The sequence below is a fragment of the Pagrus pagrus genome, assembly GCF_965226575.1.
Source record: "Pagrus pagrus genome assembly, chromosome: 3".
Taxonomy (NCBI): domain Eukaryota; kingdom Metazoa; phylum Chordata; class Actinopteri; order Spariformes; family Sparidae; genus Pagrus; species Pagrus pagrus.
The window spans coordinates 16,600,098-16,625,324 of record NC_140187.1 but is presented as its reverse complement, the minus strand read 5'-3'; the positions used below and the strand labels follow the sequence as shown (position 1 = coordinate 16,625,324).

At 39.0% G+C, this 25,227-nt stretch overlaps 2 protein-coding genes across 2 annotated transcripts; both read right to left on the bottom strand.

Annotated features, from left to right (window-relative positions):
* Positions 1-764: 764 nt before the first annotated feature.
* On the bottom strand, positions 765-9,447 carry LOC311255379 (solute carrier family 2, facilitated glucose transporter member 11-like). Its single transcript, XM_084349801.1, has 12 exons — positions 9,394-9,447; positions 7,327-7,425; positions 6,819-6,979; positions 6,256-6,380; positions 6,030-6,159; positions 2,813-2,961; positions 2,119-2,306; positions 1,912-2,022; positions 1,625-1,726; positions 1,464-1,539; positions 1,250-1,377; positions 765-1,149 (listed from the first exon to the last, which is right to left on the bottom strand). Exons 1-12 carry the CDS (start codon positions 9,412-9,414, stop codon positions 955-957), a joined length of 1,485 nt encoding a protein of 494 aa, XP_084205927.1. The 5' UTR covers positions 9,415-9,447; the 3' UTR covers positions 765-954.
* Positions 9,448-11,561: 2,114 nt separating this feature from the next.
* slc2a11a (solute carrier family 2 member 11a) lies at positions 11,562-24,147 on the bottom strand. The gene is made up of 12 exons (XM_084349800.1): positions 24,056-24,147; positions 22,546-22,644; positions 21,312-21,472; positions 19,734-19,858; positions 19,492-19,621; positions 19,230-19,378; positions 17,929-18,116; positions 17,256-17,366; positions 15,638-15,739; positions 14,976-15,051; positions 14,239-14,366; positions 11,562-13,857 (listed from the first exon to the last, which is right to left on the bottom strand). The coding sequence occupies exons 1-12, from the start codon at positions 24,077-24,079 to the stop codon at positions 13,639-13,641; spliced, it is 1,512 nt and encodes a 503-aa protein (XP_084205926.1). The 5' UTR covers positions 24,080-24,147; the 3' UTR covers positions 11,562-13,638.
* Positions 24,148-25,227: the final 1,080 nt, after the last annotated feature.

Here is a 25,227-nt window from a genome sequence, read left to right as displayed (position 1 = left end):
ACTTCATAATCATACATTAATCAAACTGTAAATTGCAGGTTTTGAATGCAAGACTTTTACTTATAGTAGTTATTTTACCCCAAGGTATTGCTACCTAGCTGCCAACCCAAAGCGTCAGTATTTGACGATCTTGGGATGACACATAACAATCAACTATCTTTCTCCAGGAAGTAATATTTTGTATATTTAGGTAAAAGATCTGAATTTGTCTTTCACTACTGCCTGTAGGATATTGATGACGAACCTAAATCATGAACAGAAGTGAAAGGGTATTATAATAGAAGTCTAATGAAACAAGGCAAGAGGACATATAGGTTGAAAAACAGGTCACAATGATGATTTCCAATTGACTTTTTACATATTAGTCAAAATGGTTATGAATATCTGGTAGTGTTTTATTTGAACAAACGATTGATTGATGTTCACCCAGAAAGTGACGGGGACCTCTGGTTCCCCAGCAGCATATTGACTGCAGAAAGGTTTGTATGTTTGAAGACTGCTGGTGGAAGAGGAGCAATGTGGAGCGATGCCTTATAGAGGTTTGTGGAATATAATTTCATCAAACACACTTTGTCCTCCTATAAACATGTTTACCAACATGTCCACATTAAAAAAATAATATGATATCCTTGTGGCTCTGCCAAAATGATAAAGTGCTCAAACTGTAGTATTTATAGTAGAAAATACGAATTAAATAAACAACTGTAAAAAATGAGAGACAATATATAGATGTGATTACAAATGTTTTATTTTCCACGGTAATATATTAACAAACAATGTCATTATCAGAACTCTATCTGGTTTCCACATTTCTAATCTGTTTAATGGCTACACTAAAATGTAATTTTAAAGTCCACGTTTTTTTCTTGAAGTAGTTTAACGGAATAATTTAATACTCAATAGCTTTTGCAAAAAAAAAGTCAAAAGTGATTAATAAACTATAGATAGAACCTCTTAAAACTTAGTTGCAAGATCAATGTCAGTCCTCTCAGCGTCAGCGGACCTGTTCTTGTAATTCAGTGTGTTGAAGTCCTCCATAATCTCTACCATTGTCTTTCCTTTGGTCTCTGGGACGAAAAATAAAACAAATGCTGCGCTGAAAATGCAGTAAGCCACGAAAATCAGGAAGCAGAACTGGCCGAGTCCATCCTGCGTTGACACACATAAAATCAGATTGTGATGTGACATAAAGAGAGATTTAATGTATCTGGATTATTTGAGATAAGACGATACACAGCAGATATCTCACCACAATGTAGCCGAACAACATCCCTACAAGGAACATGCTGAGCCAGTTGATGGTCCCGCTGATCACAAAAGCAGCAGGACGCCAGGCTTGTAGGAAGAGGTCAGCACAGAGAGCCATACACACTCCAGCTGAGAGAGGATAACACATTTATTTGAATAATGATAAAAATACATTTGAAATGTTTTGATGTGGAGCCAAGTGACAGAAAACTCACAAGGCCCAAGTCCATAAATGCAGATGACACAAAAGATCAGACCGATGTTCACATATGGGATCCATGAGTTCAGATCCTGTTTGAAAAAAGAAACATTTATAATCTGTCCTCTACATCACAGCCTAGAGAAAGACAAGTGCATTTTGTTGGAGTGTATTTACCTTATAGGACAGCGTAACGGTAAGTACAGCCATGGTGACACCCATCATCAGATAGCCGTAGCCCATCAGCTTCTTTCTGCCGGCACGTTCTATCAAGAACGACTGAGACGCAGCAGTGATGTGGAGATTAACAAGGATGTTAAATAAAATCTGTGTTTAGTTGTTTCATCAGACTTCTATTACGATACACTTACACTTCAGTTTGCTTTGAACATGTAGTCAAGTTGTTATCCTCCTTCAGGAGTGATTTCATGAAATTTTTAATGTTATTTTGAAGAGACACTCACACACAGTGTTACAGTGATGAGCTCTGTTGCTCCAAGACCAATGGACAAGTAATGCATCTGGTCCTCTGGCACTCCTGACTCAAGGAAGATTTCAAAGGCGTAGAAATACAGCTGGATGAGACAGTGAAATATAAGACACAGTTCAAAATTTAACATGTGTGAATGTATATGTTCATGTCACGAAGAGGAAAACTGAAGTGAACTTACGGCATTGATGCCACAGAACTGAGCAGCAGCGCAGGGGATGGCCAGAGTCAATAACTGCCACCTGACACAGCGAGAGGTGAGAACATCCTTCACAGTCTTCACCTTCTCTCCCAGCGTGCTCTCCCTCTCTTTCTGCATGTCGTCCAGCTCCACCTTCAAATCCTCTTCCTGCCACAGCCACTGCAAGGCTTAACACACATGCACATACACGTTACAAAAACATGATGAATCTGCTGTTCATTTATGACCCAATCTCAACAGTTATAGTTTGTTTAAAGTTTAGTTTAAAGCAGCTCGACAGCAGTTTGTCATTATATTAAATTACACTGGTAGCATTTCAGTGCACATGACAGGAGATCCTTGAGCTTTCAGATTGAACCTTAACCACAAAGGTTAGCATCACTTATCTCAACTGCCTTGATCGAATCACACATGAACTGTCTAATATGAAATTAATTCTGGACGGGCACAGAATCAGACTACTTTTTCGTCATTAGCAGGAGGCGTTCAAAGAGCTCAGTTTACAGAAAGGTGATTTAAACGACCAAAATTCACTCAGGGCCACCATACAAATCAAACTAATGATCTAAGAACTTGCGTCTTACACTGAAGACAAATTACCAACTTAACTTGTAAAATGTTTGTAAATGTCAGAATTCAGTTTGCAGATGCAGAACCTGCTGTGTACACCCACCTTTCCTGGTGCCTTCAGTGTCTCCTTTGTCAATGTAAAGGTACCGAGGTGACTCGGGGAAGAAGAGCAACGTCACAAACTGCAGGATTGCAGGAATACCACTAACAGCTAAGAGATACGGCCACATGTCTTCTGTTCCCATCATCTCCCTAAACAGAGTGTAAAACAAACACAATCAGAAGAAATGGCAGAAAAGAAGGGAGATACTGTAGATCTATGTATGGGCACTTAAAATAAAGTAATCAAGACTGCTTGTACATTATCCAGGGAAGTCACTCATTAGTCAGAAGAGGTCTAGAAGGTCTTGCATTTTAGTCAGGAACAAGAAGTTTTTGATCAAGACACGAAGAACTACATGGAGCACTGCCAGATTTTTGTAATGTTTTACAAAATCATTTGACACTTTTTACATTTTGTCTAGGGGAAGGAAGCTGCATGTTATCTTGTTGTTGGCAAGTCAGAAAGTAATTGTAGATCCAGTGTTTAGGCATTCTGTGAGTAAGGTTAGTTGAAATATTTAATCTTGTCTAGATAACTTTTGTGTAAATTATTGTGAAACTGTTGATGCTGAGTGGTCATTAGCCAGTTTTGGCCAACTCAGCTGTGGTGAATAGGCTTGATTGAGGGGAGGAGCTAACCCTGCATGAGGTAAATCTAGCACTTAGGGCTAATCACTCAATCAAATCAAATCAAAAGTACTTTATTATTCCGTTAGGAACTTCGTTGCGGAAGGACATCAAAAGTGCAGGAGCAGCAATACAACGATCCACACATCCCTACATACCACAGACATACCCAACACAATAATAACACACATTCCTAAAACCACACATAAGTACAAGTACTCGCAGCAAAGGTTAAAAAAGACACATACAAAGATAAAATTAGTTAAAAACAGGTTAATTGAAAAAGAAAAGGAAAAAAAAAAAAGAAAAAATTATGGTGGGAGTTAGGTGTTTAAAAGTCGGATTGAGGTGGGAATGAAACTGGATGATGCCCTCTTTGTCTGGAGTGGGAGTGACCTGTATCTGCATGCTGATGGTAGTAGGCTGTAGTTGCTATGTAGTGTGTGTGTTGTGTCTGTGGCAATCTGTGTGCCTTTTTTCTACTACAGTGTCAGCTGCAGTGTCAGGAGCCGAATGAAGATTTAGGGAGTCTCTCTGCAGGAGTCCATCGAGGGAGTCCACGTAACTCACTGTCCACCACCCATCGCAGCCATGAGTCCTACCCAATCCCAGTCAGGACATCAAACCGGAGAAGATTTCACCGGATTCCCATTGCTCAAAGCTGTAACCCAGCCAACCTCTGTTACCCAACATTCTCCACCGGTACTGAACTTGAAGTACTAAGGGGGCTATGGAACTGCCAGTCTGCAGTCAAGAAGGCGGACAATTTCAGCCTATACCTCCCTGCAGACTCTCCTCTTCCTGGCCCATTACGGAGACCTGGATCACCCCAGAAAACACTGCCACTCCAGCTGCCCTCTCAACTGCCTACTCATTCTCTCACTCCCCAAGACAAACTCGGGAACAGCCCGACATTCCGAAACACCTCCATTCCGAAACCCCTCCATCCCGACACACCCCACTCCGACACACCGCTGTTCCGAATCCGACTTTCAACTTCCAATTACTTCCCAATATGGTTAGGGTCAGGGGTACTACAATAGCCTTTTCGGAATAGCGGGGTCTTTAGAAAAAATGAGAAACCACGCCATTACGATGAATGGAAGTCTATTTACGGAACAGCGGGGTTTCAGAAAGGCGGGGTGTAACCGACAAACTCATGCTGCATTCCAGACGCATGGGACACCACCCGCCCGAGCTGCAAAGTGGGAAATCTCACAGCTGTCTCGCAACATTTCACCGAGGCACACCCCCTTTTGGTCGGAATATCAACTGTCCGACTCGGGGCTCCTGAGAGTACACTGAGTTGGACAGTTGATATTCCCACCAAAAGGGGTCGTGACTGAGTCCCTCCTTGCTGCTAGAGCCCATCCCACTCATCCGTCCTCATTCTCCTTGGCCTATCCGCTGCGTTTGACACAGTCAACCACCAAATCCTCCTCTCCACTTTGGCTGAACTTGGCATCGCTGACTCTGCTCTTACCTGGTTCACATCATACATGACAAATCGCACCTTTCAGGTCACGTGGAATGGCTCCTTGTCCAAACCCTGCTTTCTGGAAACTGGTCACCCTCAAGGCTCAGCACTAGGACCACTTCTCTTTTCGCTATACACTACATCACTAGGCTCTGCAATCACATCACATGGGTTCTCTTATCACTGTTATGCAGACGACACCCAACTGTTCCTCTCTTTTCCCCCATCCTCCAACACCCACGTTGCAACGCGCTTCTCCGAATTTCTGGCAGACATCTCCGCTTGGACAACTGCGCATCACCTCAAGCTCAGCATTCATAAAACTGAACTCCTCTTCATCCAGGGGAAAGACTGCCCTTGCATGGACCTGTCAGTCACTGTCGAGGACGTCACAGTATCGCCTTCATCGACTGCGAGGAACTGGACTCCCAGCCTCTGCGACCATACCGTTGCAGCATATCCAGAATGCTGCAGCGCACCTCGTTTTCAATCTACCCAAATTCTCCCATGTGACCTCCTTCCCTGTGGCCTCCACTGGCTTCCTGTTGCAGCCCGCATTCGATTCAAGACGATGGTACTGGCCTTCAAGGCTGTCAACGGAACTGCGCCCATCTACCACCAAACACTGATCAGACCACATGCCCCAGCACGAGCATTTCGCTCCACTACATCAGCTGGCCGGCTGGTACCGCCCTCGCTGAGAGCAAACAAAGGTTGCTTAGCAAAGACACAACTCTTCTCTGTTCTGGCGCCTCAGTGGTGGAAAGAACTCCCGACCAATGTCAGGACAGCAGAGTCACTTGCCATCTTCCGCGAAAGACTCAAGACTCACTAGGACTCGTTCAGACTTCACCTCGACCCCACATAGTGTGACTCCCTCCCACCCAAAAAAACCCACAAAAAACACCAAAAAACCCCCTATATTCACTTAAATGTACTTTTTGTAAGTCGCTTTGGACAAAAGCGTCTGCTAAATGCCCTAAATGTAATATAAATGTTTTGACCCAGAGAAAGACTTAGGTAAGTGAGTAGGATGTTGTTTTTTGCCCAGTTTGTCTTGACAGTTTGAATATTAATTAATTTATGCTTTAGAGTGCCAACAGTCAGTTCTTACTTGATGCCAATTATTTGACCTGTGACTTTTCCAAAACCGATGAAGATTGAGCTGGTGAGCGTCAGGAAACCTCTGAATTTCTTTGGAGAAATCTCCCCGAGGTACATGAGGTGCACACTCAGGCCAAGACCTTTGGAGAAACAAAACAAAAAGCCTTACAAACACTTAAACAACAAACAAACAAACAAACAAACAAAAAAACACTCTGCACAACATCAGAACATACCAACATTATATCCATAGAGAAATCTGCCCAGTAAGATCATCTCAAACGATTTGGCCATGCGACTGAAGAGCATGAGAAAAGCAGCGACAATCGCCACAATGTTGTTAATCAGGAGAGCTTTTTTCCTGCAAAATCAAAAGAAATATATATATATATAAGATGGGGCTTGACTTTACATTACACATAATCAATCTATGAGCACATTCCAGTAAGTTTGGTAATTGACCTTTTATGTTGTACCCAATTTATGTCAATTGAATAACTGACTATATTTTAAACAAAGCAACAATAATGGAAGATGCCCTTGATTCTGGTGTTATTATGTGAAAATGCCTGTAATCCAGAATAGTGGCACTGAGGGTGAACATTAATCTGTTTTTTCACTTTCCCTTCCAGTTTACAAACTGCTGTACTGCTTAAAAACAGAAGAAGACAGCGATGACAGCAAGTACTGTTGACTGTTTCCTGTTAATTAAAGGCCCAACTCATCCCACAGATGTAACTTTAGATTATATAACCATGTTGTGTATGTGTTTTTGTGTTTGTGTTTGTGTTTGTCTCACCGGCCGCAAGTGACAGCAAGGCTGCCGGAGTGAACAGCCCCGGCCAAGGCTCCAAGACTTAACACAGCCACGATGAAGGACCAGATGAGCTGGTTGGTGGAGTCAGTCACCGGAGCTCCGTACCTCAACATCCAGGTGTAGTTCACAAAATTTTGAACATGCTGCACAGAGGTCAGAGAGGTCAAAGGTCATGTTAAAGATGCAAAACTTGATGTCTAAGCAGGTTTGTGTTTTGTTGTGAGGTTTCTGACCAAAGATGGCTCTTATGATCGCTGAGTTGCGACTGAATTAAAGGATAAGTTCACCCAAAAACTACGTTAAAGCTGTTAAATGATCTTGCTCAAACCATTTTCAAGCCTCATGGACAGAGCTGCTGAGTCCGTCCACAGACTCTGTGCAGACTCCACAGGGAATGATGTTGAAGGAAAACAAACTGTAGAAAAACAAACTGTAGAGGGTTGTTCACAGTTTTCATGCATACTAATTGTCTAATTAATAGAAATCTTACCACTGCTGGAGAGGCAATGACAGACACTTGAATCCCATACTGAAACGATCCCCCGATTCCCAACACCAGCGTCAGCAGATAAAGCCTCCAGTACTGCAGCTAAAATGTAAAGGACATCATATATACAGTAACCTTTTATTTATGGGACTTATTTAAACACTGTAGGAGAGGACAGGGGTGTGGACCAAACATGTGTTTAATGATTAGGAATATTATCATGTGTTAGGCATGTCATGTGTTCTGATGCTCTTTGGACACCACATTCCTCGTTCTGCTCTGTTACAGATTTCAGTTTAACCTTCAACTTCTTGTTATAGATGCACAGACACAGTTAAAGATTGTGATCAAAGCTATAAAGAGTGTTATAAACTAAAATTTTAATATGTGAAAATAGAAAAATATCCCATGTGAACTTGATATTTTCCCATTGATTGACTTTGTCCACAGGTAGAAACAAATCATGTAACATTTGTAAGATTTAAGTCCATGTCTTGACAGGTCAGAGCTGTTTTGGCTGCACAAGGGGAACCTTCAAAATATTAGGCAGGTGGTCATAATGTTATGCCTGATCGGTGTAATATTACGGAAGCCCTAAAGGGCCATGCATTCATACATTTTATTTCCTCCATTTTCCCGTGATAACGAGTTAATTTAATTTATTTTCTTGAGATCTCGAGTTATTATCTCGAAATAACAACTGCTGTTTTCCCGAGGTAACGGGATAATTTTCTCAAGATCTCGAGATAACGAAACTTTGTTTTCCCGAGATAACAATATAATTAATTCGAGATCTTGAGAAAACAAAACGATAGTGTAGTAAATTAAATCATTGCAGGAAACATCATTCAGTGTAGCAATGTCAGAGGAGCAGGAGCATATCGATTACCGCGTCACATATCTTTTCAATCAAGGCCTGACACAGGCTGAAATAGCATTATGCCTTGCTATTACAGATAATATACACATTAGTGTGCGCAATCTAAAAAGACGGTTAGCAAGGCTTCAGCTATATCGGCAGCACCATCTAAGTAAGCCTGATGTCGTCGTTAACTACATAGTTGACCAGCTATGAGGTCCCGGGCGTCTCCATAATCTCAGGCCTATCATATCACAGTCATTATCTCGAGATCTTGAATTAATTATATCGTTATCTTGGGAAAACAAAGTTTCGTTATCTCGAGAAAATTATCCCGTTATCTTGGGAAAACGGTAGTTGTTATTTCGAGATAATAACTCGAGATCTCGAGAAAACAAATGAAATTAACTCGTTATCACGGGAAAAAGGAGGAAATAAAATGTATGAATGCATGGCCCTTTAGGGCTTCCCTAAAATACAAATGTTCTGGCCTTTTTTTTTTTATACCTGAACTGATATTTAAGCATCCATACAGATCATTTTAGTTTGATGTGTTTAGGCTTGTAGATATTAACCTCTGAATTATCTGCAGCCCCACACCAGTACAACGAAGGCAAGAGGATTTTTTATTTTGATGCACAGCACATTAAAACATACATTTAAAAAACATAATAAAAAGTTGCCTCGTCCCAGTTTCTCTGGATTATGAGCAGACTTTTCTGTCGATAGGATTATTTCTTTGATTGAAAGCAATTCAAATTCATTTTACCCCAATTTTTCTGGGGTGGCAGCAGAAGTGTCATTTAAAAAAAAAATCTTTTATCTCATATCATTCCAAGATTTGGATGGACCGACCCTTTAATGATAGGTTTAATTACTACATTTTAATGTTTTTTCTTGTGTGCATTAGTCTCAAATTATTTCATCGTTTACATTTGTACTGTTTTATTATCAGCTTGTTTGTCATCTGTAGAAAATACTTAGAATTTGTTTCTGTACAGTATTTGCTTCAGTTTTCTGTATTCAATTTGTGTTTAAAAGTTGACAGATTGATGAACATGTTTTCTTCTTTTGTTTGAACACTATAATAAAATGTTCCCCAACTGTATTTTTGATACATAGAAGTTTTTAAATCTGCAGTTGTCACAGAAAAAGTATTCAGTTATAACATGCATGGATCTCAAACGGCACTTTAATGAAAGAGCACCTACCTTTTTTGATGCACTGTCCATTTTTTCTTTTTCTGGCTACAGAAGGAGCAGAGGAGCAGCATATATGAAGGATGCGTCCTGAAGTTACACATCAATAGACTTTAGTTGTCCATTAGAGCAAGACCGTCATGTTTTGACGTGTGTCACAAGGAAGATTAGACACTGTGCCAGACCCAGCCTGGTCTGTCTGGATGATTCCAGTAGATGATAAAAGACCTGCTAATATGTTCTGTTCACTGGTGAGATATTACTGGTAGAGAGGTATCTTAAAAAAACAAAACTCACAAAGATTTAAGAGAAAAATGCCAAAAAAGAGAGATCACATGTTTATTCAATCACACATTGATTGAATAAACTTTGGTCTGACTGCCTTAACTAAGAAGTTGTCGTCCACCTGGATGTGATCAGATCCTGACCTTTGACTTATGAGACCTTTTTCTCAAGAACAAGGATGTCCAAGATGCTAAAGAAGAGACTTCAACAAGATGAAATAGTACCGAGCCACGGTTCAAAGAGAGAGAACAGCTTCCCATCGGTGTGTGTATTACAAACTGAGCATTGTCTTGTGTATCAGGCACTGAGCATTAAAAGTGTGACAATAGTAAGAGATTTTGTCTCCTTCCTCTTTGTCAGAGTGGGATTACAAAGTCCATGCAAACACTATATAGGTACTACAATGATTTTAAAATTGAAGATCTGGTTACTCATTGAGGGAAGGATGACTCATCTATTCAAAAAAGTTGCATTGGGCCCTGTGTGGCTCTATGACAAGCATGGGACAATAACCCTGATGATGTCATTTTGATGTCATCGTGGTTATGGTTGAACTGAAAGATTTAATGGTTATACAGTAAGCCTGCCTTACAAATTGGGATTGCGCCGTTTGAAAGGTGTGGGTTTTAACCAGGCACGAGTGGTCTGATAAAAAACAGTCCAGATGCACTGTGGGATTTGTCAGATCCAATATGTTGAGATCTTGAACAATACCAGAGACTGAAAGTCAGGATATCTTGACAACTGCAGCTCAGATTTTAAACATGACCAGCCACCGTCCTTAAACTTTTGCAAAATTAAATTGCTGGACTGGCAATTTAAAACTATACACCATCTTTTTAATTGTTTTTGCAAAGGATTAGCAGATTTATCTTTTACATTTAAATTTATGTATAAATGACACACACTGACAAACACATTTTTCTTTGTTAAAATTAATTCCATATCATTCATTTAAGTTGGTCCAGTGTCTCAGAGCAAGGTGTCGAAAGGCGGTGGGGACATCAGGGCTCAGATGAATAAAACATTTGTTGAATTGTCTATAAAATACGCGATTTTAGGTGATGTGATAAGAGGTCAGAGAAGAAATTTACAACAGGAAAATAATTTCACAGTGGCGCATCACAGTTCATTAGGAGAATGAATTGTTAATTAAGATACAAGCTCTTTTTTTAAAGGCACATTTTTAGCACATTTCTAACTCTTTATGACAAAACTGGCCAGGTCTAAAAGTGGTGGGAACATGTCCCCAGCATCCTCAGTGTAAATAACGCCAATGTCTCAGAGTTTTGATTGATCCAATGTTGCTGTGCTTCATTTACTGCTTGTGTCTGCATCATGTTCACAATACTCTGAAAGCTTGTGCTGTAAATGTATATTTACACTGACAAATGAAGAATACAGAGCGAGAAAACAAATTCTGCATATTTGCTGTTTACAAGTACCTTCTGGAGAAACCACTACATACTTGATAAAACAGCTTAATGTGGAGTTTCCCCTTTTCTTTAAAAATGCAGATAATATTATGATCATCATAGAAGTAATATATGTGAATCTACTCACGTGTGCCTTCTTTCCACACTGATCACATGTTAAAACAAAATGGCCAACATCCCAGCTGAGATGTTTGTAAATACTCCTTCTTCTACATTTGTTCCATTGTTATATAAACGGTACATGATGCTTAAAAGACCTTTTACATCAACTTTTTGATTTGTAACAGGACAATTAATTGAACAGCTGTGAGCGATTGTGAATCTACTTCATTCGCAGCCTGAAAGAAAAGCAGAAACATTTGTAAATGTATTTAACATCTTGATGATTTTTATTGGAATTCCCACACTTCAGTTTTCTTTCCAGTGAGAAGAGGATTTTTTTCCACACACGACATTTTTAATCTCCATGTTACATCATTTTGTTGAGGTTATATGATACTTATACAAAGTGAAATATATAAAACAAAGATGTTTCTTTATTCTAGATCTAATATTCTTGACGTCTTGTGCACACTTTAAAATACCTTTTCCTCCAAAATTTTGTAGGACCACCAGTGGACGAAGCGATGAAAGGTGAACAGCTTACATAAAACACATTTTAGTGTATACAGTAAAACTATAATACCACCAACCAGGCAATAACAGACATCTGCCTGCCTAAACTCAAATACATGAGTGATACAGTAGATGGACAGAAAGATTAATTATGGTAGTGAGAGTGAATGTGTGTGATGGTCACCAAACCAACAGTGGCTAAACAAAATAAAACAACTTCACACTCCTTCTTTTGACACCAGAAAACATTTATTTGACATGACTTTATTACTGCATCATGTTTGAAAGGCACCTTTTGTAATGACGTCATTGAAAATTATAGGAGCAGCAGCAATTCTGGAGAAAGACAGTTGATTCAGTCCGAAAGGGTCGGTATTTAACGTCCTGGGAATGGGACTATAATTGCTTGCTGTACATTTAACTATGAAAAACTATGTTAATATAAGCAATTTTTATTGGCTCAGAGTTTGATCATTAAAACAGAGGAGTGACAGCAATATTCAACATAAACATTTTCACATATTCAGCTTATGTAGAAACAGCCGATTTCACAGTTTCATGACTAAAATGTTCCACATCTTCTTTGATGAGTGAGCTGTGCACACTGATGCATTCAGTTTATATTTAATATGGGGCAAATTAACATTCGTTATGGTGCACCATTGCTACACAGCAAGGACTTCAGTAGGTCCTGATGTGCAGCCTGCTCTGACCTTTGACCTCCCAAATGAGCAAGGGCATCGTTTAAAGTGGAGTAAAATCACTAAATACATTTACTCAAGTACTGCACGAGTACAATTTTGAGGTACTTTTATTTCACCCCAGTATTTTGATTTTACTCTTCACTAGATTTCAGAGATAAATATTTTACAATGTACTCCACTACATTCAGCTACTATTCCTATACTTTACAGACAAAGATTTTACAAACAGAACACATAATCAATTTTTAAATATGATAATGAAATACCTAACGGTGAAGTTAAATTGTGCTCACCTCTTATAGCTGTAACATTAAAATGATCAGGCGTTAAAACACAAGCATATTCCAATAACAGGATATAATAATATAAGTCTCTGAAAGGGACCACTCTGCCTAAAAAGTACTTTAACTTTAATACTTTAAGTACAGTTTGCTGTTTCCCTTCAGCGAAAGCTTGAATACAAGACTTTTTACTTCAGTAAAAGACATAAAAACCTCTTCAACCTCTGATAGTTCGTCACAGTCAGTAATAACTCTTCTGGTTACATGGATGACAACTGTGTCCTTTGTCTCATTGAACAAGAAACATTAGAACTTAATAATACAGCCCACGATTTATAGTGTAATATCCGGAAATGAACTGTGTAACTGAAATTCAGCTCTATTTACCAGTAGTGTATCACACAGGTACCCAGTACTTGCAAAGTACTTACAGTATAATTTATATATTAATTCCTGTAAAATTCCCAATTGTTCGGCTGTACCAGTTGGAATTGGTAAAAGTATTTTATATGTATTGATTCATACAGCAAAATGATGCTGTATATTCAGTGAAATTACACAATAAGAAATCTTTAAATGTCCAAAAATAATTCCATAAATCACAATCTGTATTATAATGTGTCACCAAAAAAAACAAACTGTAATAAAATGAATTGAAAACAACAGTCTCTCTCTGCTTCTAGCTGCTTACGTAACGTGTTTTAGTGTCAGATACTTACACACATAATACATGCTGTGAATTATTTTTATTCCAAACAACTGTTGTTTCTTCCTGTGTCACATACTCCAGATAAAGGAGGAACAGCAGATCTAAGTTGCTTTCGGTGATTTTAAAGCGACCGTTTCCTCTCGTTCCTGTCGGACTGTGCTCGACTTCTTCCAGCTCAGGCAGATCAGGTTAAAGTGAGGCTGACAGTGGATGTGACAAAAGTCTGTCTACAATTGCGTGGAGAGACACACCTCACCCAGCTGATACTGAGCTTGTGTTTGAGATTCACTCATTTTGTCCTCGCCTTTGAAGTTGAGCTTGTGGAATTCGCTCGTGATGGCTGACAGAGACTTCCCCTTGGTCTCAGGCAGAAACAGGCCGACATACAGAGCCGACAACAGGCAGACTGCGCCGAAAGGCACGAAGCAGTACTCGCTCAACTCGCTCTGTGAAAGAAAGGCAATGGGAAGCTGTCAGACTGATTCATAATGTCTAATTGTCTGTGTCAATCTTAGCCAGCACCAAACCTGGCTGTATGTTTCCCTGTATGTAAACATATGCAGAATTCAAAAAGAATGTATATAACTGGGAATTAAATAAAACCTTAACTTCAAATTCCTAATGTTAGAAAGATCACAGGACCAGAGATGAAGCCATGAACACATTGTAGCTGTGTGTATACTCTGTTTTAACATTAAATAATTGTAGAGGTAACTGCTCTAAATGTATGTATGCTTGTTTAATGTCACGGCATGTTTGTTAAATGTTTGGATGGATGTATTTATGGACAGATGCTGACAGCTGGATGGATGTAGTGTCAGACTGACCACTAGAAAAGGGAAGATCATTCCAATGATGAAGAGGTTGAGCCACATCATGGAGCCGGCGATCATGTAGGCCGCCGGCCGAGCGGTCTGATTGAAGATCTCTGTGGGCAGAACACCGGTCACTCCAGCTGAAATGAGAAAACATATTGATCAGAGTAAGCTTCATTATCACATCCCTAGAAATATCAATACTATTTGATATGTTACACCATTCAACATCATCAAAAACTAAATCCTCCAAAATGATCATAAAGTTGAATCAACACCTCAACATTATAACCTTCATGAAGAGAGGATTTACAGCAGGATGTATTTTTACAGACTGCATTAGTTTGAGCTATGTGTACATGTGAAACTGGCACCTGAGAGTATATAACCTGAAATGTTCTCTCAGGAGACAATGTGAGTTTTTATGGAAATGGAAACAGCTGTTGAGATGTGCCGGGAGCAGTTATGTTTATGGCTTGACTGGATGTTAAATGGCCGTCAACATCCAAAATCATATTTAGCATTTAAATAGCTACTGTAAATACTTCTGGGTGAGAAAATGACTAAAACTGTACTGAAGATGTTGTTGACAGAATGAACATTTCAAAATAAATATCTAACTAGTGCAGCTTAGTTACATTGAAAACAGACAGTATGTTTTCATTTCATTCATGTATCTTAAGCTGACATTTTGCGAATCCCTTTGCTATAAAAATGCAAATCGAGAAAGAAATTCTCCATAAACTGACCTGGTCCCATGCCAAAGCTGAGAATGTAGGTGAAGATGCAGCCCATGCTCAGGTACGGCATCCAGGATATATAGTGCTGTTCACACATGGGGAGGAAAGTTAAATCACTACAGAGAGCAATTCACAAGAAAGAAGAAACCAGAAGCATTGTGACACTTTTATACTTCATAGTTTGACCAGATATTTTATGATATGTCATTAAGTTAGTATAACCAACTTAAATTATGAACTCACTAGTGCAAAGAAGAAGAAGAAGAAGAAGATCCATTTGGGGAAATTCAATATTTTCACTCACAGGCCCGTAATCCAGTGCAATTATCATCTTCCTTTTACCTCCACTCTCAAAAAGTCAAACATTGTCTAATGGCTGAATGTCGACTCATGACGCCTCCTAGTGGACTTACTGACACACTGAAATGTGGATTTCCCTGTTCTCACACTCCTCATATTACTTTATACAGCATCACTGTGTTTTCATGCAGTTTGACACGCAGTAACATGGGTGGTCAAACCCACCGGGATGTTTTTTGAGAGACAAAATCGCTTGGCTATTAATAACTGTGAGTAATTGATTTTCATCGTTTACTAAATCTTTAAAGATACACACATGATTTTTCACTGGAAAAGGTAAGTATGTAGGTCATACAAGTGGTTTAAAATACCTCAAACGACAGAGCAATTGTAAAGACAACAGCCCAGACAGTCATGAGAATGAATCCTCCCATCAGCATGAACCTCCGGCCTTTGCGTTCTATCAGCAGGTTCTGAAAACATCAAAACAGCAATGTAAATCAGACCCTACTCTTTTCAATACTGAATTATAACGAATTATATCTAAAGTTCATAGCAGTAATCGATGAACAAATAAGGAACTTCATGCCAGTGAATAGCCATTACTAATGTGCAGCATAAATGAGCTTATGGTATATTTCTAGTCAAAAAACTACTGCTCAGTTGAGCGGGTTGATGCTCTACCTGATGGGAATGTGGGAGAAAAATATGATTCTCCCAGGTCATTCTGTCCTCATACAATAGGACGTCATACGCATCCTGTACAGACGACCATGAGATATGCTCCTCATAGAGCAGTCTTCACTATCCTTATCCAGACTTTAACGTCTGTACAGGATGCGTATGACGTCCTATTGTATGAGGACAGAATGACCTGGGGGAATCATATTTTTCTCCCACAGGGAACACAACAATAGTAACTAGATAAGTGCATAATAGTTATCGGTATCACCATTTCGGACTTGATTAAAAGTTATCAGATTTTATTAACTTTGATCCATGTTTGGTTGCTAGATTCAGTAATGTCATGAAACGACGCTAATCATGACATACCGCTGTATTAAAAGAATAGTTTTACATTTTGGAAAATCCACAAATTTGGTTTCCAATTTTTCTTTTGGATTACCTACTAATTTTAAAATGTGCTACTTTGGCTCTGATGCAACATCCTCTCACACAATGTCCCGCCTACAACAATATCCGATTGGTAACACATCACAAATAACAGCCTATAAACACTGAATAATCTGAATCTGCAAAGTAACTATTAACTAAATGTATCAAATAAATGTAGTGGAGAGGAAGTATTAAGTAGCAGAAAATGGAAATACTCAAGTTAAGTACCTTAAAAATTGTACGCATGAATTTTTCTTGAATAAATACTTGAATATTGGAGTTCAGTCTCCTTGATTTCTAATAACTGCTATCAGTATTTTTGTACAGGCCTAGATTAAACAATTAGTATATAACCAGTGGGTTGTAACATTCAGAGAGAGCCAGACTAGCTACTACCTCTGTTTCCAGTCTTTATGCTAAGCTAAGCTAACTAGCCACTGGTGGCGGCATCATATTTACGGTACAGAGATGCAATATCAATCTTCATATCTCAGTCTTGGAAATAAAGTGAATAGGCGATTTTCCCAAAACGTCAAAACATATTGTAAAAATAACATCTTCTTTCTCAAGTGACAAAATATTGTTCAATTAAATATGTCCAGGAACTTCTTATTACTCTTATTAGCAGTTAGTTACAGACCTTTTTCATATCTTTTTAGCTACTCAAGAATTTGTGTATCTAAGGTAAAGTGTTCGTATGTGCGAGTGTAACATCATATACCCAACTGATTTCAAATGAAATGCAAAACCCATTGTACAGTACAGTACATGGGTCTGTTCTTAGTCCTCAGTCTGTGTTAAAGCTTTCAGAAAACAACAGTCTCTCTCTGCTTCTAGCTGCTTACGTAACGTGTTTTAGTGTCAGATACTTACACACATAATACATGCTGTGAACTCACATGTACCAGTGCCAATTGTAATATACTGGATCTGGTCATCGGATATTCCAGCCTCTTTGAAAACATACGATGCGTAGAAGTAAATCTAAAAGACAAAGAACATAAAAAGACATTAGATAACTGCAGAGCATCATTACAAGTTCCTCAAGTGTTCATAAGCTGATTAAGCCAGGATTTGGGACAAAGAGTAACTATGTTAATACCCAGTCCCCTCCATAAAACTGCCAAGCATGTGGTTAAAAGCCCTGAAATACAGTCAGCATTTTCTAACAGAGAAGGAAACCTGTTGCAGCTCTGGAAACCAGTTTAGACGTGTTATTAACACTCTGCAAAAACAACAAAGAATGACTTTTAATACACAAGGCACATTCAAAACAATAAGCTGTCTTTACTCATCACTGATGCTGCTTCAACACCAGTTTACATTATTAATATGACCTGCAGGAACATTAGAAAACCCACAACACAATCTGCTGATGGATCATCTCAAATTTCTAATCAACCTTCTGACGGAGCTGAGAGCCAAAAGAACATGACACTGTAGCTCGGTATCAGTAACACGGATCCTCGTGGGTTATATAACAATATTTCCTACAGAGACACAGATCACACTGTTAAAGTCTCCTGATGTTCCCAGCTCTTCTTACCGAGTCATTCCCACAGAGCTGCATGGCACTGCTGATGATCATGACGGAGATGAGCTGCCAGCGCACCGAGCGGTCAGCGAACAGCTCCCAGGGTCGGCTCGGCCTCATGCCTTTAGTTTCAGCCTGTTCCTGCAGGATCTCATCCAGCTCGCTGCTCTGGACCTCACAGCCCCGCAGCCGCCTCAGAGCTGACAGAGAAAAGAAAACACAACTTAGATGACTGAGAATTTTTTTGTTGTCATTCTCCGGCTAAAATGTATTATTCTGTGTGTTTCATATAGATTTTAACGTGCTGATAGTAGTGGTTGATGACGTACTTAGATCCTTTACCTTTGTAGAGCCAATACAGCAGTGTACAAATACTGCATTCAATCTCCTATTTAGGTAAAAATACAGTATATTTTTACCTAAATAGATACTTTTAGTACAAAATGAGAACAGTGAAGCTAATTTTAAAGGATAAGTCCACTAATTTTACACATTCAAGTGTGTTTACAGGTCTGAAAAAAGGAGTATAAAGCTGCATACATTGCCTGCAGTGATGTCAGTGAGTGGCTAAGTTGCACTGTGGGTAATGTAGGCACCAGATCTAGCATTGCACTCCTAAAAAGACTACTAGACTCATTATGGACAGTTTAAAAATGGATAATCAAAATCAATACAGCAGAACAAGAGATATCGCCTTTTTATTCCATGTGTTTTTCTTCCTTTTTCAAAACCTGTAGCCTACATTACCCACAATGCAACTTAGCCACTCACTGACATCACTGGAGGCAGTTTATCAGATTACATGCACCTTCCTCTGGGGCCACAAAAGGCTTTATACAACTTTTTCACATATGCAGTTATACTCACCAAGACCTGTAAACAGACAATAATGTGTAAAATTGGTGGAGTCACCCTTTAACTACCTTTCACACACTTTGGTTGTGAGTTAAATAATCGGAGAGGACATAAAAAACCAAAAACAAATCTTTTTCAAATGAAACATCAGAATATGTGTCTTTGCCGGAACTGCTTACAAACTCAAAGAAAGCTGAAACATGACTACTCACCGATACTTTGTTGGGAGCAGCTGGTTTAATCTTTCACAATGTGTTTCACTTCATAAGCTTATCACATGTGTCTAAATGTAAGATCTTACAGTAATTAGTAACTATAGCTGTCAGACAAATGTAATAAAGTAAAAAAGATTTCCCTCAGAGAAGTAGTTGAGTGGAAGTATAATGTAGCATAAAATGGAAATACTCATATAGTCAATCATTACTTCCCACCACTGTTTGACATATTACAGTACGCACCTTTAATACAAGCCTCCTTGTCCCCGCGGTCGATGAGCAGGTATCTGGGGCTCTCTGGGAACCACGGCAGCGTGAGGAGCTGAATGAAGCCAGGAATGGCATTACTGGCAAGGAGATAGTGCCAACACGACTCGCTGCCCAAAATCTCTCTTAAAACAGAAAATCCAGAGCGTTACTGTGGATACATAATCTACGACCCATATTGTTCTTGTAGTAAAGGATTGGCCCATTTTGACAGAAACTTGTCAGACAGTGTCCACACCTTAGTCCAACCACCTGTCCTAACACGACACCAAATGCTGTGAAAACAGCTGATGACAAGGAGATCGCCCCTCTTAAGTGCTTTGGTGCACTTTCTCCAAAATACATGGGCTGCACATTCATGCTGATCCCTGCAAAACACACAGAAAAGTGTCTTCAATGTCTCAGTTTAGTTCAGTTCTCACTGCAGTCTGCTACAGGCGTTATGAATATACAGCACGAGCATGAGACCGAATGACATACCGGAATTTATTCCAATCAGCACGCGTGAGATAATGATCATCTCAAAAGACTGGGCAGCTCTGCTTGTCAGAGCTAAGAGTGAACCGGACATGAGGAAAATGTTGTTCAACAACAAGCATTTCTTCCTAGGGAGGGAAAAATAGGACAAAGTTAATAGATTCAAAACAATGGTCAGAGAGAGTTCAAGTCTTAAGAAATACAGACTCAGGGACCCTCTGTTTGGTGGGTGTATTTATTGTATGAAAATCCCCAAACCAGCAATAAACAGATTCAAACAACAAGCATTAATCTGTAAAGTTAAAGCCGGATTTATCTTATTCCTCTGTGCCACAGAGCTCCACTGGTGTCCAAAAAAATATTAAAAATATGTTGTAATATTGTAATAATGACATTTCCAGCCCCGTCGCCAGATTAAAATGTGAGCAGTTTCTGCAAACCTCTGATTCGTTCACATTCTAAGGCTATGTGTCATATTGACACTTCAATAATACTTGTCATATCACGTTCACATTACTTGTTTACAGAGGTGGGAATTGTGGAGTCATCAAGTCATCTCCATGCCATGTACTTGTTCTGCTCAGTCACTGAACCAGGTGCATTCACTAATTAGCTCACCTTTCTGGCTGAAGAGCTGTGCTGATTGGACTCAGCTGGTTTAGTGCATGAACAGAACAAATACATAGCATGGAGATGACTTGATGACTCCACAATTCCCACCTCTGCTTGTTTATGACTGTAATAGCGAGAGGTGGAGGTGATGGTGGTGGAGTAGCTGGGGGATAAGGCTGCCAAGCCACTGACTGCAGCTCAAGACTTAGAACCAACATTTGTAAGCGCGACACCACTGAATATTTTTAAGGCGACCTCAGGAAAATTTCCAGCCATGTTTGTGGCGACCAAAGGAGGTATTTAAAGCCAAAACATGATATTTTATAACCACAACCAAATGGTGTTTGTACCTAAACCTAACCAGACCATGAGCACAGTATTGTCGTGGACATTTTCTATATTATGATGAACATGAGCACTGTAGTTTATTTGAAGTCAATCCCACATACACTGTCCTGCATTCGAATGTGTGTTTATCTGAGACTGAAAGCAGTCCCCAAGAAACAATAAACTATTTACTCCTGTCTCCAGTTGTGTCATAAAATTCTTTGGCCTCTTTAAAAAATGTACTGGTTGTTTTTGTGGCCTGTTTTTTAAAATGTTCATCTTCAGTAGGGCCGTATGGGCTTGAGGCTGCGTGCAACAGAAAGAACAAAAAAGACTGAAGGTACTGGGATGGACTGATGCGGTGCTGGTTTTGGTCTTTTCATGGGATTTGTTCAAAATAAGACAAAAATGGAACAACATCAGCCTTATGCTTTAAAGTCAGTGGCAATAATTGAAGCGTGATTGATGCATGTGTGTTTCTCTGAGGATCAAGGCTCAATCCGGGGTCGTGTACTGTCTACACGTGACAGCGGAAGTAAATAAAGAATCTCTTCATTTATTCATTCAAACGTGTGCAAGTTGATCATTCACTCTCTACATGTTGCACTGGAAATGCAATACATTCATACATTTACGTATTACCTCCCAAAGCGTATGGTCATAGGTCCTGCGATAATGGCCCCTGCAAACCCCCCCAACGAGAAGATGGAGACAATGATTGTCCAGACTAGAGTCACCTGGTAATCCTCCAGCTGGATGTCCCAGCGCTCCAGGAAGGTCTCATTGACAAAAGTTTGAATGAACTGTGAGAAAACACGACATAGACAACCTTTAAAGTCAAACTGAGTTAACCTAACACACAAATGTAAACAGAGCGGTGGTTAAAGCTGACACTCATTACCTCTGCCAACAGAGTTTGTGACGTCTTTTTGTTTGTCTGTCATTATCACGTTATAACAAATGCTGTTTTATCACAAGAAAACTATCTTTGTTATCTTGAGGTAACATAAGGATTGGCTTGTGATCTTGAGATAACCACATTTAAAAAAATAACTGCACCTATACGGCCCTCATTGGCTTTCCTACTTTATTTTCTCAGTTCAGCTGTTCAGTCTTTACAAAACACCGAGTTTCTATAGCACAATGCAATTGGATGTGCTCGAGTCAGACTGACTAATCACAGACAAAAGAAGCCTTAATCTGGTTTGTGCCAATTTACACACTTACCGATAAGCATCGTGCACAAATTACACTTTTAAAGGATTGTGTGAAACCTAAAATTCAGTCATCATCTACTCGCCCCCATGTCGATGGAAAGTCAGGTGAAGTTTCGTAGTCCACAAAACATTTCTGGAGCTTCACAGCAAAACAGCGTTGCAGCCTTCTCCGAAACAACTGAAGTAGATGAGGACTTGTTTTGAAATCCTCTAATCCAAGTCTAAGAAAGCCCTAAGGTCCCAAATTGATTTGAAAAGACGTTATTTACACCTTTAATGCACAGATGAGCTCATTGACCCACTTCAGACGGGTTGTGCACTAATGCTTTTAGCTAAGCAGCTACAGTGCAGATTTTGGCTTCAAAAAGGGCGTAAATAACATCTTCTTGGGGATTTCTGAGAATTGGATCACGCTGAATGAATTGTGTGCTTTAAAACAACAACTTCAGTTGTTCAGCAAAATGCTGCAACTCTGTTTTGCTGAAACAAGTGTTTTGTGGACTACGTAACTTTAGCCAATATCAATCGGCAAAGAGGTGAGTAGATTTGTTCACTCACCCCGCAGAGCGTTGTCACCTCTGTCAGTAACCACATACAGGCCTGTATCTGAATGAATATTTAACACTACACTGGGAAACCTGCTACATACACAAACTTACAGTTGTGGGAGAGTTCATTATGGCGAGGTTGTAGCCATACTGAAGAGTTCCTCCAATGGCTGCAGAAGCAACCATCAGAACCAACGTCAGAGGACTGCTCTGTTAATACAAACGGATAGATAGATAGACAGATAGATAGATAGATAGATAGATGGATAGATAGATAGATGTTTTTTAAGATACACTTTATCTTCACGTATCAGGTGACCTACTAATTAGCTTAAATCACAGCATCTCCTATAAATGAGCAGTTTGTTTCTTCACTGGCGTTTAAATGGACTTATTGTATAATGTATTCTGTTCATTTTAGTATTGTGTATGGTTATTTTTATATTACTGTTTTTGTTACCTGTGAAATAACCGAAGTTGAAAATCAGCATTCTTGCTAAATCTGGCATATTGACATTGTATTTTTTATACTGATGTTCATTAAGGTGCTCTGTCCTAATCAATCAATGAAACAAACAAACAAACAAACAATGGACAAATCTTAAAATAAAACCAACACTACAACATGCAGTTGGATAGATATCATGCAGGATAACACCTGCAATATCTAAATTAAATTCAAATAAGCTTAATGTTTACATTATTGCCAAAGCTAACTTACACATTAATGAATTATTACATTTTCACCAAGAAACGTAATAGATGATTGTATTATAGCAGAATTACTGATGTGATCACTTAGAAACATTAAGTGCACATGTTCTGCAGCTGCTACTGCACAAGTACAAATACTTTGTTACTGTACTTAAGTAGATTTTTCAGGTATCTATTTGTACTTTACCTGAGCATATTTTTTTCTGACATCCTTTTACTTTAACTCTCTACATTTTAACACGAATATCTGTACTTTCCACGCCTTACATTTACAACACAGGCTTGTTACTTTAGTTTTAATGCATTTGTGGACAAGTTTAGATGATTTACTGACGCATTACCAAACCAAAATGTTGGTATTTGACGTCCTGGGAACGAGGCTGAACAATCAACTATCTTTGTGGTGCGTTAATGAACAGCTCGGAAAAATCCTACTGGTTTAACCGGTAAGTTTAATAGCCTTCGATTGACATTAATATGACGAGCTTCTGTTAGCTTTGCACAGAAATGGTCAGAATATCCTTCAGAGGGATACTTTTAACTTTTATACTCACAGTACTTTACAGAGTCTGTATTTTCTTACGTTTGGTTTAGTAAAAGAGTATTTTCAGTCTGTATTCCTACTTCACCTGAGAATTAATTTTGCCACCTCTGCACACAATATAAGACAATATGACACCTGCAAAACACTACCTAATATCAGTCAGTCCACATTCTGTTTTTATGCAGGTTCGTGGTTGTTTTATTGTTAAGACAAAACAAAAGATCTTGAAACAGCACTCACTACACAAACCACCATGCCATTCGGTTTTTCTCTCACAATTGTCCGCATTGTGTTAAACTGGAGGAGATAAAGGAGTTAAACTGTGAGATAAAGTAACGTGTGATGTATAATGTACTCATTTACCTTCTGTGCACCACCACGCGACATTCTTAATCGAAGAAGTTGATGAGAGTGATCAAGTCGGACTGAGAAGCTCAGAGGTCAGCCCACCTCCCAAACACCGGTCCTCTATCTACAGACGAGACCGAGCACGAGCGTGAAGCGTGCGTGTGTCTGCGCAAGGCCCCCTCTGATTGGCTGCAGTTTCGCAACCAACAAGTAACCAAATAGTGAGCTGACGTCTTCCTCTTATACAGTCACAGCAAAGATTTACTGTGACGGGTTGTTTTGTCGCGGGGTCTCACCTCAGTGCGGAGGACTGACGAACTGTTTCAGGTGAGTAATTAAGAACAATATAGAGGAGTGACGTTCAGGGACCAGGAGGTGTGGTTTCACTTCATAAAAACACCTGCAGTTCAAACATTGGTAACATTTTATAATGACCACCATGTGTTGTTCTTTCTTTTTCTTTCTTTCTTTCTTTCTTTCTTTCTTTCTCTCTTATTTATTTATTTACCTTAACCACCCCAAGCAGATTCAATTATATGTAGTAGATGTCTGATGCGTTTGTATATTTGATTGTTTTTCAATAAAGTTCATAAAAATATTATGACCATGACCCACCATCTTTCAAGGTGCATCATGTAGTTTTGGTGAAGAAATTTTAATCAGATGAGAAAGATCGTCATCGACTGATTTATTTATTTTTATGCCTAAACAAACTGTCTTTGTTTTCATGACTGAATAAACTGGGGACCTTATCTTCCTCTGAGAACAGCTTGTTTATTCAGTTATGGAAAAGATAAATATACTACACAGGGCACCTTTAATAAATGGAAAATGTATAACTAGTTAAGCTTTAGTTAATAGTTATTTCACTGTTAACAAACAATAACATACTTTATAAAACATTTATGAGGTAAGTGTTTATTGTAAAGTTGCTACTGATGTTTATAAACCTTAACAGTTGCTTAATAAATGGTTTATAAAGCATTTCATTGTTTCTTAACAGTGAAATAACTTTTAACTTTGATTAATTATAAATGTATTAATTTGTTAATGGTGGTTATAATAGACTTACCCATCTTACACATCTTACAATCCTAAATGTAACATTTCTTTACTTATGGACCTCCTATATATCAAGAAAATAACAATGAAGTGTAATTTATACTATTCATCTCTTGTGGAAAGCA